General features: G+C 41.9%; 5 protein-coding genes across 5 annotated transcripts; 3 read left to right on the forward strand and 2 right to left on the reverse strand.

Moving 5' to 3' along the window:
• Window positions 1-924: 924 nt before the first annotated feature.
• LOC121719178 (histone H1-like) lies at window positions 925-2,110 on the forward strand. Its single transcript, XM_042104614.1, has one exon. The coding sequence runs from the start codon at window positions 956-958 to the stop codon at window positions 1,565-1,567; it is 612 nt and encodes a 203-aa protein (XP_041960548.1). The 5' UTR covers window positions 925-955; the 3' UTR covers window positions 1,568-2,110.
• A 273-nt stretch (window positions 2,111-2,383) lies between these two features.
• Window positions 2,384-3,293, forward strand: LOC121719184 (histone H2A-like). Its single transcript, XM_042104621.1, has one exon. It carries the CDS (start codon window positions 2,652-2,654, stop codon window positions 3,180-3,182), a length of 531 nt encoding a protein of 176 aa, XP_041960555.1. The 5' UTR covers window positions 2,384-2,651; the 3' UTR covers window positions 3,183-3,293.
• Window positions 3,294-3,859: 566 nt separating this feature from the next.
• On the forward strand, window positions 3,860-4,270 carry LOC121719194 (histone H3). The gene has a single exon (XM_042104630.1). The coding sequence runs from the start codon at window positions 3,860-3,862 to the stop codon at window positions 4,268-4,270; it is 411 nt and encodes a 136-aa protein (XP_041960564.1).
• Window positions 4,271-5,111: 841 nt separating this feature from the next.
• Window positions 5,112-5,567, reverse strand: LOC121719203 (histone H2B-like). Its single transcript, XM_042104640.1, has one exon. It carries the CDS (start codon window positions 5,536-5,538, stop codon window positions 5,164-5,166), a length of 375 nt encoding a protein of 124 aa, XP_041960574.1. The 5' UTR covers window positions 5,539-5,567; the 3' UTR covers window positions 5,112-5,163.
• Window positions 5,568-6,599: 1,032 nt separating this feature from the next.
• On the reverse strand, window positions 6,600-6,920 carry LOC121719217 (histone H4). The gene has a single exon (XM_042104656.1). It carries the CDS (start codon window positions 6,910-6,912, stop codon window positions 6,601-6,603), a length of 312 nt encoding a protein of 103 aa, XP_041960590.1. The 5' UTR covers window positions 6,913-6,920; the 3' UTR covers window position 6,600.
• Window positions 6,921-15,178: the final 8,258 nt, after the last annotated feature.

A 15,178-nucleotide genomic window follows, 5' to 3' on the forward strand; every position in this document is an offset into this window, starting at 1 on the left:
GAAATGTGTTAAGAAGTGAAACACAACGTATTTAAGGGACGACTGTAGGCCTACGCTTTAAAAACACGACAGTGATATAGCAACATGACCAAAGATATATGGCATTCAGGCATTATTGTATCAAGAGTTATTCGGTAATGAAAGAGTTACTTTGGGTCCAGGAGAGATGGTACAAGATGTTACCCGATAAATAGATTGCCTACTCATAATGAAAAGACAAAACGCAACTGTATAATGTGCTCCCCACAATACGGCATATTGACAGTCCCAAAGAATAGGTCTAAGCCAGAAACATATATTCTATTGTAATTCAGTCTTGGTCATATGTCTGCATAAGCAGAATTAACAATATTGCCACATCACGTATGTTTCCCATAAATTGGTCCTATAACATTTACACCTATGTAGTATGTATGCGTGTGTTTTGTGTTTGTGAATTGTGTTTCGCAGTGTCCATAAAGCTCCTGATTGGAAAGTACACATTCGCAAAAACCACATTGTAACACGTAAAATCAGTGACAGAGACTCATGTCTTGGTCTGTGGTACTTCTTTGTCGAAGTATTGCGCGGTTTTACTATGATTATGTGCATGATTTTCTCACAAAACTCAGACTGACTGCAACCTCTCCAACTAGAGATCCGGCGTTCTCAGTTAGTTGCAAAAGTGATAAAGGGCGACCAAAGCGCCCATATATTCCTTTTTAACGTGCAGGCTGTGCTCTTCACAACAGACATCGTCTTGTTGGTACATGTCGTGTCGTTACTCATATTTCTTACAAAGAAGTGTATGAAGAAAACACAAGTGATCTCTTCGCCACAGAAAGGCCGGTACAGCTTTCACTCTGCTGAGTCTAAATGGTTCTCATGTTCATTTTAAGTCCTGCCCACCGGCTTTGGCAGTCATTAACTCTCTCCGGTCTCCCGAGTAGTCTGTGCGTGAAACCTAAACTATACAATGGCAGAAACAGCTCCAGCTCCCGCTGCGGCCCCAGCAAAGGCCCCTAAGAAGAAGGCGCCCCGACCCAAGAAAACTGGCCCAAGTGTGGGCGAGCTCGTCGTCAAGGCCATCTCTGCTTCAAAAGAGAAGAAAGGAGTCTCTCTGGCTGCGCTGAAGAAAGCACTGACGGCTGGTGGGTACGATGTGGAGAAGAACAACGCTCGTGTCAAACTGGCCATCAAGAGTTTGGTCACCAAGGGAACTCTTGTCCAGACAAAAGGGACCGGCGCGTCCGGCTCGTTCAAGCTGAACAAGAAACAGGCAGTGGAAAAGAAGCCGGTAAAGAAGGCAGCTCCTAAAGCCAAGAAGCCTGCAGCGAAGAAACCTGCGGCGGCAAAGAAGCCCAAGAAGGCAGCAGCCAAGAAGCCTGCGGCCGCCAAAAAGTCTCCGAAGAAAGCAGCCAAGAAGCCCGCCACACCGAAAAAGGCAACGAAGAGCCCGAAGAAGGCCAAGAAGCCCGCTGCCCCCAAGAAGGCAGCGAAGAGCCCCAAGAAAGCAAAGGCAGCGAAACCCAAGGTGGCTAAGCCTAAAGCTGCCAAACCCAAAAAGGCTGCACCCAAGAAGAAGTAAATGTTCGCGCATTAGTCTTTCACCATGTATACGAAAAGGCTCTTTTAAGAGCCACCCAAACGCTCTCTGAATGCTTTTATTCCGTCAGTGCCTGCTGGTAGGCAGACGAATTTCTGTTTGCGAATACACAATCATACTCGGGTCCTTCTGCATTTGTTTACTATAGTTCACAAAACCCCGACTGCGTCATGGATCAAATGAATGAGTGTATAAGCTACCCGACGGGGACATATAAATAAAAGCGAGTGGTATCAAGTAGTGTGTAGACAATTCACTAATGCAATACAAGTACTAGTTAGCTCAACTTATCCCAGCCTTGGTGGCTCATCTAACCCCACAACCACCATTTTGATAGAAAATGCTTCTCACAACAAGCCAAGGTAACATTCATGATTTGTGTAGCCCTCACATCATAGATTACGAGGGCACCCATTGAGGTGTAATGCATCTGAATGTTCTATTCACGTTTTCTCCAAATAACCCTAACTCTGGACATGAACGGAATCCACATTTTTTTTTACCACATTTGCCATGCGCTGTACCTTTCCACAGATTGTAAAGAATGATTCCCTCTTCCGTAAAATGCTGTCACATGATACAATGTGTTTACGGTTTCCTAAAAAAAAGGAGTGGCTCATCTTACCCCCATGCCTAATGGGTTGTGTATGTAACTTTAAAATACATATTAGGTAATTTATTACGGTAACACAACATAACGTATATCTAATGCAACAGGTGCATCCAAACATGAAACAAAGTATCCAAAAGAATATAAGGAAGTTTATTGTCACATGCATATAGTTACTGGAAGTAAGAAATGCAGTGAAATTATGTCAGGTGTCAGCCTATTTTAACCAAAACCTTGCAATACAACAATTTCAGTTCGTTACATTGTAATAGGCAGTACCAGTGCCAAATGTGTATCTCAGGAAGCCTGGTTGGTTTACTGGGTATTAAGTTGAACCTCTGGAAACTTCGCTGTAACTTTACCTTCTGTACTGTGCCATGCGTTAACTTTTTTTGTGATTGAGGTGCTAGGCTAAAAGGAAGGTGGAAGTGTTGTGCGCGCCAAATAGATTTCAAAATGATGTCACGCAACGAACTACACGTTGATTGGCTCTCACCATTCTGTTCTCATCCACTGAGGTACGGAGTAGCACCGCGCTGGTGTGGCATAATAATACATGCCTTTCCACTGTCTAGCATTTCTGTATTCAGACGAACACCTACTAAGAAGATGAGCGGTAGAGGCAAAACCGGCGGCAAGGCCAGAGCTAAGGCCAAGACTCGTTCCTCCAGGGCTGGACTTCAGTTCCCTGTGGGCCGTGTGCATAGGCTGCTGCGTAAAGGCAACTATGCTCAGCGTGTCGGCGCTGGTGCACCGGTGTACTTGGCTGCTGTGCTCGAGTACCTGACTGCTGAGATCCTGGAGTTGGCCGGCAACGCTGCCCGTGACAACAAGAAGACTCGTATCATTCCCCGCCATCTGCAGCTGGCTGTGCGTAACGACGAGGAGTTGAACAAACTGCTCGGCGGAGTGACCATCGCTCAGGGTGGTGTGCTACCCAACATCCAGGCTGTACTGCTGCCCAAGAAGACTGAGAAGTCCAAGTAAACCTGCTCCTACCAAGTCTCCGAAACAAAGGCTCTTTTAAGAGCCACCCAAATACCCATTAAAAAAAATAATTCCAAGCTACCTTCGCCATCAAAGTGTTTTCTGTAACGTCAAAAATATGTTCCCACCCAAATAAAAAAAAAATGAGTAAAGACACGTTTTCCTGCCAATACTTGACCACTCTTAGTCCAATAAAATGTCGGGCACTAAGTAACTGATAAGCCAAATAAGTGGCGTATTACCTCAATGATGTATACGAAGTAAGGCACATCAATGGCTTTTGGGGTTTATAAACAAGCAATTACTTGTAGGCTTTAACGTAGCAAATACAAGCTACCTTAGGTCATATTTGTGTTTGTACTTGACGACTAACAGGTTAATTGTTTGATGTGTTTGTTTCTATAACAGGCTATATGCACTGACCGATGGAATGTTTCAGTATATTTATTTTATTTGTCATTTAAATTGAAGAGGTTTTATGAATAGTCAATCAACACAATGACGTAGGCCATTACGAGGGTGGGCTTTGTATTTTGAATTTCAGGCGGCACTCGGATGACCAATCAGCGGAGACCAACAACCTGACGTACACAGGGGGGCAGGCTGAGACCGTAGGCCTTATATACCCAAATTCTGCCATTGTGTTCATACTGTTCAATTCCGAAGAATACGTAGCAATGGCCAGAACAAAGCAAACCGCCCGCAAATCTACCGGAGGCAAGGCTCCGAGGAAGCAGCTCGCCACCAAGGCTGCGCGTAAAAGCGCACCTGCCACCGGTGGCGTGAAGAAGCCTCACCGTTACAGGCCTGGCACCGTGGCTCTGAGAGAAATCCGTCGTTACCAGAAGTCCACAGAGCTGCTGATCCGCAAGCTGCCCTTCCAGCGTCTGGTCAGGGAAATCGCTCAGGATTTCAAGACTGATTTGCGCTTCCAGAGCTCTGCTGTCATGGCTCTTCAGGAGGCTAGCGAGGCTTACCTCGTCGGTCTGTTCGAGGACACAAACCTGTGCGCCATCCACGCCAAGAGAGTCACTATCATGCCCAAGGACATCCAGCTGGCTCGTCGTATCCGTGGGGAGCGTGCTTAAGTGATCAAAGTCAAGAACCGAAAATTCAAAGGCTCTTTTAAGAGCCACCCAAACATAGAAAAAAAAGCTGGTTTCCATATGTCTTGGTTCGGTATTTTCTAATAAGTAGGTGTCGCGTATTCATCGCTAAATATAATGGCAACACGTGCAAGAGAGCTCTCGATACTAGCAAGTTAAACATAACCTACACTCTCAGATGATCCCTCACACATAATGTAGTCGTGTCCCATTTGCACGAATATAAGTTTCGGACTTCTGCCCAGAGAGACAGGGCTTCTCTACGACCGAGTATTAGGGCCACAAACTCGACATATTTATTCTTGACATTCCAAACCAGTTAGTATAGTAGGCTACAGCAAATACACAAATGACACCAGCACAACACAGATGCGGTCTTCCTTGACGCAGGGTTCATAGCTTTTAGCTAACTTGTCCTATTCGCCCCTGTATACCCGGTTTTAGTTGTGCTCATTCGCTGGAACATTATCCTGGCCTGGCCAATGTTTATCCCACTATTTTGCCGTTTCTCTCCAAACCACACGAGGAGTCCATTGTGTCCCTTGACGTCCGTTTGCCAGCCGTGGCAAAATATGGACCAATGGTAAATAAAAGGTTCTAGGTGTTGGCTAAGCCTTCTACCTAATCCAGGTAGTAGCATTTCATACATTTTTGGTACAACTCTTAAAACGAATGCGTTGTTCCTGTCTGGAGAGATGTCTTAAAAACAACGCAAGTTGTGTTGTTTTCAACAAATTGGTTTTAAGAGTGATTTCAGATAAGCATTGTATGCAAGTGAATGCAGTGTAGTCGGTTTATATTGGAATTACTTTTCAAAGAGAACGTGGGTGGCTCTTAAAAGAGCCTTTGGATTAAAGCGCGTTCAAAATCAGGCTTTACTTGGAGCTGGTATACTTGGTGACGGCCTTGGTTCCCTCGGACACGGCGTGCTTGGCCAGCTCACCGGGCAGAAGCAGACGCACTGCAGTCTGGATCTCCCTGGAAGAGATGGTGGAGCGCTTGTTGTAGTGAGCCAAGCGAGAAGCCTCCCCAGCAATGCGCTCAAAGATGTCATTCACGAAGGAGTTCATAATGCCCATAGCCTTGGAAGAGATACCGGTGTCAGGATGGACCTGCTTCAAGACTTTGTACACGTAGATGGCGTAGCTCTCCTTCCTGCTCTTTCTGCGCTTCTTGCCACCCTTGCCGGCGGTCTTTGTCACGGCTTTCTTAGAGCCCTTCTTTGGGGCAGGCTTGGCTGGATCAGGCATGTTGATATCTCGACTGTCTCTTCGATGACCTGACGGCCATCAAATTACCCGGTATATGTCTCAAGTTTTATGCAAATAGAGGACTGCGTCATTTAAACACCCACGGCCAGAATTATGTCAGTCATTTCCCTCCGAAATGAAATACCCACACGGTTGGTCGTTTTGAATCGAAGGGGGCAGTGTCGAGAAGGTTAGCACCACCCACAGAAAATCGGTTTACAGTACACCACATCCTTTTGTTTCATTTCCCTCACTTTTCTTCTGAATGACAGGAATCCTTCGACGTGTATGGCAAATACTAAGTGTCAAAAAATCATTACGCGTTACAAATCACAATAACAGTTTTTCTCAGTCCCCTTGGGCCATTTCTCGAATTATGATTAACAATTTATTAGTTCATCAACAAAACTCTACGGCAAAAAAGGTAAAAAAAACTGTTCTTTACTGCACTGTGGCTTCTAGGCTACATCATTGTACAAAAGGAAATTTACGGTAAAATATGGGAAACACTGCTTTACTGTAAAAGTAAACCTTTCTATACATTCCGAGGTTCCTGTCTGTCAAGCCACATGTATGCTTGACAGATTATGAAAACTAGTTATGACTCCAACTTGTTTAAGACTTTATTGGCACACGCGACTTTTCAGCATGCACTTTCGTTTTGTTTTGTTTCTGCAGAGGATTTTATTTGATCATTTGTGAACCCTAAGTTTAGACTTAACCTGATGTTCTATAGGGCAGTCATGGGTCGCACTTCATACACACGAGAGATTATTATAATTCTTCTGGCACTTCTTGGTTGTTTTCATATCAACACATGGCTTTCCCTTGGCTACCACGGGATGAAGATTGCATTATAAGCGTCTCATGAGATGGAAATGCCCCAGTCTCTGAAATCGTAGGGTACCGTGTTGTTCTCAGACAACTGCGTGGCAGTGGTTTATGTATAGCCTTTCCATAATTAAGATAATCCTATACAAACAGGAACACAACGTTTTTTAAGAGGAACTGGGTGGCTCTTAAAAGAGCCTTTGTGTACAAGTCGAGAGAGAGATCTGATCTTTAACCACCAAAACCGTACAGTGTACGACCCTGGCGTTTCAAAGCATAGACGACGTCCATGGCGGTCACGGTCTTTCTCTTGGCGTGTTCGGTGTAGGTGACGGCATCACGAATCACGTTCTCCAGAAAAACCTTCAACACACCACGAGTCTCCTCGTAGATGAGACCAGAGATACGCTTCACACCACCACGGCGGGCCAAACGCCTGATTGCAGGCTTGGTGATCCCCTGGATGTTATCACGAAGAACTTTGCGGTGACGCTTTGCGCCTCCTTTTCCAAGACCTTTGCCTCCTTTACCTCTGCCTGACATCTTTTAAACTTCTTGCTACTGAGAGTTGCACGAATGTGAAGTAACTACGCCTCGCAACTCACATTAGTTTCTACAGAGAGGACCTTGTTGAAAACTACTAAGCACTGCCCCTTCATTCTCCATCCATTTTATGAATGGAGTGTGCGCGGGCATTTAAGGCGAATATACGTCACCAAAAAACGCCCACATCTGAGCTCACCTTACAACGAAACAAAGTAGGAACGACATTGTTACTTTGCAAAGGTGGAATGACATTCTTACTTTGCACAAGTGTTTTTTTTTTTTTTTTTTTTTTTTTATAATCACAATTCGACACAGGACAGGCATGCATAATCCTTGTGTGGTCTCCGGGTTATATTGATCATTTTTATTTGTTTCCATAATAGTCAGGGGGCCTATGTGGTTTCTGTGGGATTGAAATGTTAATTTTTGGAGAGTGGTTGGACTGTCTTTAGAGGTCATTGAACATGGAGAAAAATGATGTCTCTATTTTTTTACCTGTTTTAACCCTATTCTTGTGAAATTGTATATTACACTATAATTAACACCATACATTTCGCCTAAATTACTGGCTATGTTGAATAAAGTTCACAAAACAGTTATTTTCTTATTTTCAACAGTATGATTGTATGTCAGTATTATGATTGTATGTCAAATAATTTGGGATAAGCCAATCAGTTTCACCAAATACACATACTCCATTGCTGAAAGATAGCAAAATCACAGAATCACAGATGAGACCTCAAACAACATTTAATTCATTTACATATACACAACATATTAGATCTCACCTCCACAATGTCCTCATCAAAATCTACAACTAGTCTACTAAACCCTATTCCTACTCACCTTCTTAAGACTGCTCTCCCCTTCCTAGATAATGATTTGCTCTAGATTATAAATAATTTTATCAGGGCATGTACCGCAGTCGTTTAAGACATCTGTTATTAAGCCCTCCCTCAAACATTCTTTAATTTCCCCTAGGGATCAATAAATTATCTATCTATCTATCTATCTATCTATCTATCTATCTATCTATCTATCTATCTATCTAAAATCCTAGCCTTGTATCGATACTGGTCCTCCTGGACCTCAGCGCTGCCTTTGACACCATAGACCATGACATACTACTTGGGCTTGAAAATTTGATAGGCATCAAAGACTCAGCACTCACTTGGTTTAGATCATACCTTCCTAACCGTCAACAATTTGTACAGGTCCATAATAAACCATCTACCCAGATTATGGTAAAATATGGAGTGCCTTAAGGCTCAGTACTGGGGCCCCTGTTGTTTAGCAGATGATACATAACTATACCTCTCCATAAAACCTGATGATTTAACCCTGTTAGCCAAACTTGACACATGTATAAGAGATATAAAGACATGGATGATGAATAATTCTTTCTGCTTTTAAACTCAGATAAAACAGAAGGCATGGTTTTAGGTTCTAAAAAGATGAGGGATATCCTATCCACATCACAGGCTACATATAGTGATCTTCCACTGACCTCATCCACAAGTGTTAAAAACCTAGGAGTTATAATTGACCAGGACCTAGCACTAGGTAATCACATAAAACAGATCACCAAAACTTAATTTTACCATTTAAGGAACATTTCAAAGATAAGGAAGTCCTTATGTCATCTCAAGGATAGACTATTGTAATGCTATTGTAATGCTATTATGCTGGCTGTAATAATACCGGTCTAAAGAGCTTACAGCTTATTCAAAATGCAGCTGCTAACACACACAAAACATGTGAACATATTTTCCAATACTAGCTTTTTTACACTGGCTACCTGTTAAAAGTCATTGACTTCAAAATATTACTTATAGTTCTTTGTTGGTTGCCTGCATTGAAAGAGGACACCTCATGAAGACGCTCTTTTGTCTGCTTCTGACAGAAGAAGCACTTATCTATGCTGGCAGCCGCTGCTGCTGAACAAAAGTCCCTCTAGAAGGACTTGATGCAGTTGCAGGTGTTACTGCAGGTTCAGAAGATGGTCTACCATGTCTTTTCTGAAGACACTGAGTCCTGCCTGCTTCACATGATTTCTAGTAGTGAATCTTAGCATGCTGCAGATGCTCACTGTTACAGGTGGATTTGTAGCAGTTCCTGCGCCAAACTGCTTTGTTCTGTTGTAAAATAACTGCACTGTAACAATGTAATCGTTGGCTGATCTGTGACCCCCATCTCCAAGCTCTCTCATGGACAAAAACAAGAAATTTGGCATATGTCTCTAGTGATGGGTCATTCACCAGTCCACACATCTGCCACTGGATACATAGCCCATACCTGACTAACAGAAAGACACACCTCAGAATATAACCTAACTAGACTGTGCCACCATGAACTATGAAAATGTGCTTGCTCAAATGTAGAAGGCTAGAAGGTCACTAATATCACCAACCATGAAGAACAGAGCACTATGTGTTTCAGGTTATCCGATATTCTATCACTGCCAGCTGCCAACTGTCACTGGAAGTCAGGGATGGATTACTGTACGGGCCTACCGGGCCCAAGGAGTCAGGGGGCCCAAGCCATTGCATGGAATCATTGCCTCAATATCAACACATCATATCAACACATAGGCTATGAATCTGATTGAATTAAAGTATTGGCCATCCCCAAAATACACCAGAATACAGGAAATCACATCATATGAATTAAAAACAATGTCTCCCGCAACAATTAGTGGGGGGCCCTTAATACATCTGGGCCCAGGGGCCTGAAAGTTCATAATCCGTCCATGCTGGTAGTGTCTCTCTTTCTCTCTCTTACACACACACACACACACACACACACGCACACACACACACATACACACACGCACACACACACACACACACACACACACACACACACACAGTGGCGTCATGCCTATTGAAATAAAGGGGGCACGTGCCCCCTCGGATTTTTCCTCCCTGATATTTTTTTGATCACAACTTTGTTCCTATTATGCTCCATAATAAGCCAGAGCCTATAACGACTCAAATGTATTCTTCTGGATGTGTAATAAACCGTACCAAAATAGCTGAAGACCGGTCAACAACATCAGCCATTTTCCTAAAATTGGTGTCTGTGTATGTTCCCGTAACAACTCATTGCGTAAACTCGCAATGTTTTGCTTGTGTTGAACTGTTACAATTAACTTTAGGATACCGTTTGAACTGTTACAGTTACAGTTTAAACAGATACAGTTAATGGTGTTGAAGTGGTAAGTAGACTAGGCTAAGCAATAAAAAGTAGTGGAATTATTTGTGGTTGACCTGGAAATTTTGACTTTTGACTATGGATTTGATGTTGGCCGCGAATTCAGAGCATTACGTTAACGTTTGCCTACATGGTGTCAGTGTAACGTAGCCTAGGCTACTCTTACAAATATTACACAAAGCAGTAGCATTCAAATATTTTGTGTTAACCTTACTCAGCACTGAAACCTGTCAAACTTCTTTCAAAATCCTTCATCACATGAATTAAGATTAAAATAATTTAATTTCTGAGCACACAAAGTCAGACCTCAGAACCTTTTTCAATGTAAGATTGTTCTTAGGTCACATATCAGTTTAAAATCATCACTGCAATGGTACTGTTTTTAAAATCATGTGTAGTAGGCATAAGTGTAAATGTGTGTGTCTAAACATGCTTTAATGAGCTTACACTTTAATGAGCTGAATTTGAGCTTACAGTTCTTTCACCAACCTATGTGTTTTACATTAACTTAGAATAGATACAAAATAGATACTTTAGCTTAGTCCTCAGATAGAGGAGGGTTGCTGCTTGCTCTGTTAAGGTATTTCTGTCCCTCCCAAACAGCATTAAACTGGTATGTTTAGCAGCCAGAATTTAAAAATTTCCAGGGGGAGAAATCTCCGGCCCCCCTCTAACATAACCCCTCCCCCCCCCAAAAAAAAAAGTCTGATTGTGCCCCCCCTGTATTTAACAAGAAATTGTGCCTTAAATTCTCAATACTATCAATTCATTCCTATTAGTGTGCTGGAGTAGGCCTAGCCTGCTCTGTCAGTTCTTCTCTACACACAGAGCACAAAGTGCAGAAATCTCTGTTAAATCAAGTTTAATAGACACATAGTACCAGCTGAAGTCTGTAAGGCCTTCCGTAGCCTATGTGAAGAAAAGAAAGGGTAAAGGATCAGATAGACAAACAGACAGGTGTGTGTGTGTGTGTGTGCAGGGGCGTCATGCAAGCCAAAATTCAGGGGGGGCACAATCAGACTTTTTTTTGGGGGGGGGGGTGTTATGTTAGAGGGGGGCCGGAGATTTCTCCCCCTGGAAATTTTTAAATTCTGGCTGCTAAACATACCAGTTTAATGCTGTTTGGGAGGGACAGAAATACCTTAACAGAGCAAGCAGCAACCCTCCTCTATCTGAGGACTAAGCTAAAGTATCTATTTTGTATCTATTCTAAGTTAATGTAAAACACATAGGTTGGTGAAAGAACTGTAAGCTCAAATTCAGCTCATTAAAGTGTAAGCTCATTAAAGCATGTTTAGACACACACATTTACACTTATGCCTACTACACATGATTTTAAAAACAGTACCATTGCAGTGATGATTTTAAACTGATATGTGACCTAAGAACAATCTTACATTGAAAAAGGTTCTGAGGTCTGACTTTGTGTGCTCAGAAATTAAATTATTTTAATCTTAATTCATGTGATGAAGGATTTTGAAAGAAGTTTGACAGGTTTCAGTGCTGAGTAAGGTTAACACAAAATATTTGAATGCTACTGCTTTGTGTAATATTTGTAAGAGTAGCCTAGGCTACGTTACACTGACACCATGTAGGCAAACGTTAACGTAATGCTCTGAATTCGCGGCCAACATCAAATCCATAGTCAAAAGTCAAAATTTCCAGGTCAACCACAAATAATTCCACTACTTTTTATTGCTTAGCCTAGTCTACTTACCACTTCAACACCATTAACTGTATCTGTTTAAACTGTAACTGTAACAGTTCAAACGGTATCCTAAAGTTAATTGTAACAGTTCAACACAAGCAAAACATTGCGAGTTTACGCAATGAGTTGTTACGGGAACATACACAGACACCAATTTTAGGAAAATGGCTGATGTTGTTGACCGGTCTTCAGCTATTTTGGTACGGTTTATTACACATCCAGAAGAATACATTTGAGTCGTTATAGGCTCTGGCTTATTATGGAGCATAATAGGAACAAAGTTGTGATCAAAAAAATATCAGGGAGGAAAAATCCGAGGGGGCACGTGCCCCCTTTATTTCAATAGGCATGACGCCACTGTGTGTGTGTGTGTGTGTGTGTGTGTGTGTGTGTGTGCGTGTGTGTATGTGTGTGTGTGTGCGTGTGTGTGTGTGTGTGTGTGTGTGTAAGAGAGAGAAAGAGAGACACTACCAGCATGGACGGATTATGAACTTTCAGGCCCCTGGGCCCAGATGTATTAAGGGCCCCCCACTAATTGTTGCGGGAGACATTGTTTTTAATTCATATGATGTGATTTCCTGTATTCTGGTGTATTTTGGGGATGGCCAATACTTTAATTCAATCAGATTCATAGCCTATGTGTTGATATGATGTGTTGATATTGAGGCAATGATTCCATGCAATGGCTTGGGCCCCCTGACTCCTTGGGCCCGGTAGGCCCGTACAGTAATCCATCCCTGACTTCCAGTGACAGTTGGCAGCTGGCAGTGATAGAATATCGGATAACCTGAAACACATAGTGCTCTGTTCTTCATGGTTGGTGATATTAGTGACCTTCTAGCCTTCTACATTTGAGCAAGCACATTTTCATAGTTCATGGTGGCACAGTCTAGTTAGGTTATATTCTGAGGTGTGTCTTTCTGTTAGTCAGGTATGGGCTATGTATCCAGTGGCAGATGTGTGGACTGGTGAATGACCCATCACTAGAGACATATGCCAAATTTCTTGTTTTTGTCCATGAGAGAGCTTGGAGATGGGGGTCACAGATCAGCCAACGATTACATTGTTACAGTGCAGTTATTTTACAACAGAACAAAGCAGTTTGGCGCAGGAACTGCTACAAATCCACCTGTAACAGTGAGCATCTGCAGCATGCTAAGATTCACTACTAGAAATCATGTGAAGCAGGCAGGACTCAGTGTCTTCAGAAAAGACATGGTAGACCATCTTCTGAACCTGCAGTAACACCTGCAACTGCATCAAGTCCTTCTAGAGGGACTTTTGTTCAGCAGCAGCGGCTGCCAGCATAGATAAGTGCTTCTTCTGTCAGAAGCAGACAAAAGAGCGTCTTCATGAGGTGTCCTCTTTCAATGCAGGCAACCAACAAAGAACTATAAGTAATATTTTGAAGTCAATGACTTTTAACAGGTAGCCAGTGTAAAAAAGCTAGTATTGGAAAATATGTTCACATGTTTTGTGTGTGTTAGCAGCTGCATTTTGAATAAGCTGTAAGCTCTTTAGACCGGTATTATTACAGCCAGCATAATAGCATTACAATAGCATTACAATAGTCTATCCTTGAGATGACATAAGGACTTCCTTATCTTTGAAATGTTCCTTAAATGGTAAAATTAAGTTTTGGTGATCTGTTTTATGTGATTACCTAGTGCTAGGTCCTGGTCAATTATAACTCCTAGGTTTTTAACACTTGTGGATGAGGTCAGTGGAAGATCACTATATGTAGCCTGTGATGTGGATAGGATATCCCTCATCTTTTTAGAACCTAAAACCATGCCTTCTGTTTTATCTGAGTTTAAAAGCAGAAAGAATTATTCATCATCCATGTCTTTATATCTCTTATACATGTGTCAAGTTTGGCTAACAGGGTTAAATCATCAGGTTTTATGGAGAGGTATAGTTATGTATCATCTGCTAAACAACAGGGGCCCCAGTACTGAGCCTTAAGGCACTCCATATTTTACCATAATCTGGGTAGATGGTTTATTATGGACCTGTACAAATTGTTGACGGTTAGGAAGGTATGATCTAAACCAAGTGAGTGCTGAGTCTTTGATGCCTATCAAATTTTCAAGCCCAAGTAGTATGTCATGGTCTATGGTGTCAAAGGCAGCGCTGAGGTCCAGGAGGACCAGTATCGATACAAGGCTAGGATTTTAGATAGATAGATAGATAGATAGATAGATAGATAGATAGATAGATAGATAGATAGATAATTTATTGATCCCTAGGGGAAATTAAAGAATGTTTGAGGGAGGGCTTAATAACAGATGTCTTAAACGACTGCGGTACATGCCCTGATAAAATTATTTATAATCTAGAGCAAATCATTATCTAGGAAGGGGAGAGCAGTCTTAAGAAGGTGAGTAGGAATAGGGTTTAGTAGACTAGTTGTAGATTTTGATGAGGACATTGTGGAGGTGAGATCTAATATGTTGTGTATATGTAAATGAATTAAATGTTGTTTGAGGTCTCATCTGTGATTCTGTGATTTTGCTATCTTTCAGCAATGGAGTATGTGTATTTGGTGAAACTGATTGGCTTATCCCAAATTATTTGACATACAATCATAATACTGACATACAATCATACTGTTGAAAATAAGAAAATAACTGTTTTGTGAACTTTATTCAACATAGCCAGTAATTTAGGCGAAATGTATGGTGTTAATTATAGTGTAATATACAATTTCACAAGAATAGGGTTAAAACAGGTAAAAAAATAGAGACATCATTTTTCTCCATGTTCAATGACCTCTAAAGACAGTCCAACCACTCTCCAAAAATTAACATTTCAATCCCACAGAAACCACATAGGCCCCCTGACTATTATGGAAACAAATAAAAATGATCAATATAACCCGGAGACCACACAAGGATTATGCATGCCTGTCCTGTGTCGAATTGTGATTATAAAAAAAAAAAAAAAAAAAAAAAAACACTTGTGCAAAGTAAGAATGTCATTCCACCTTTGCAAAGTAACAATGTCGTTCCTACTTTGTTTCGTTGTAAGGTGAGCTCAGATGTGGGCGTTTTTTGGTGACGTATATTCGCCTTAAATGCCCGCGCACACTCCATTCATAAAATGGATGGAGAATGAAGGGGCAGTGCTTAGTAGTTTTCAACAAGGTCCTCTCTGTAGAAACTAATGTGAGTTGCGAGGCGTAGTTACTTCACATTCGTGCAACTCTCAGTAGCAAGAAGTTTAAAAGATGTCAGCAGAGGTAAAGGAGGCAAAGGTCTTGGAAAAGGAGGCGCAAAGCGTCACCGCAAAGTTCTTCGTGATAACATCCAGGGGATCACCAAGCCTGCAATCAGGCGTTTG

The sequence above is a fragment of the Alosa sapidissima genome, chromosome 9 (genome assembly GCF_018492685.1).
Source record: "Alosa sapidissima isolate fAloSap1 chromosome 9, fAloSap1.pri, whole genome shotgun sequence".
Lineage (NCBI taxonomy): Eukaryota > Metazoa > Chordata > Actinopteri > Clupeiformes > Clupeidae > Alosa > Alosa sapidissima.

Excerpts from the sequence above, each read along its gene's own strand:
- LOC121719178 (XM_042104614.1), top strand. The coding sequence starts at position 956 with ATGGCAGAAACAGCTCCAGCTCCCGCTGCGGCCCCAGCAAAGGCCCCT.
- LOC121719184 (XM_042104621.1), top strand. The coding sequence starts at position 2,652 with ATGATGTCACGCAACGAACTACACGTTGATTGGCTCTCACCATTCTGT.
- LOC121719194 (XM_042104630.1), top strand. The coding sequence starts at position 3,860 with ATGGCCAGAACAAAGCAAACCGCCCGCAAATCTACCGGAGGCAAGGCT.
- LOC121719203 (XM_042104640.1), bottom strand. The coding sequence starts at position 5,538 with ATGCCTGATCCAGCCAAGCCTGCCCCAAAGAAGGGCTCTAAGAAAGCC.
- LOC121719217 (XM_042104656.1), bottom strand. The coding sequence starts at position 6,912 with ATGTCAGGCAGAGGTAAAGGAGGCAAAGGTCTTGGAAAAGGAGGCGCA.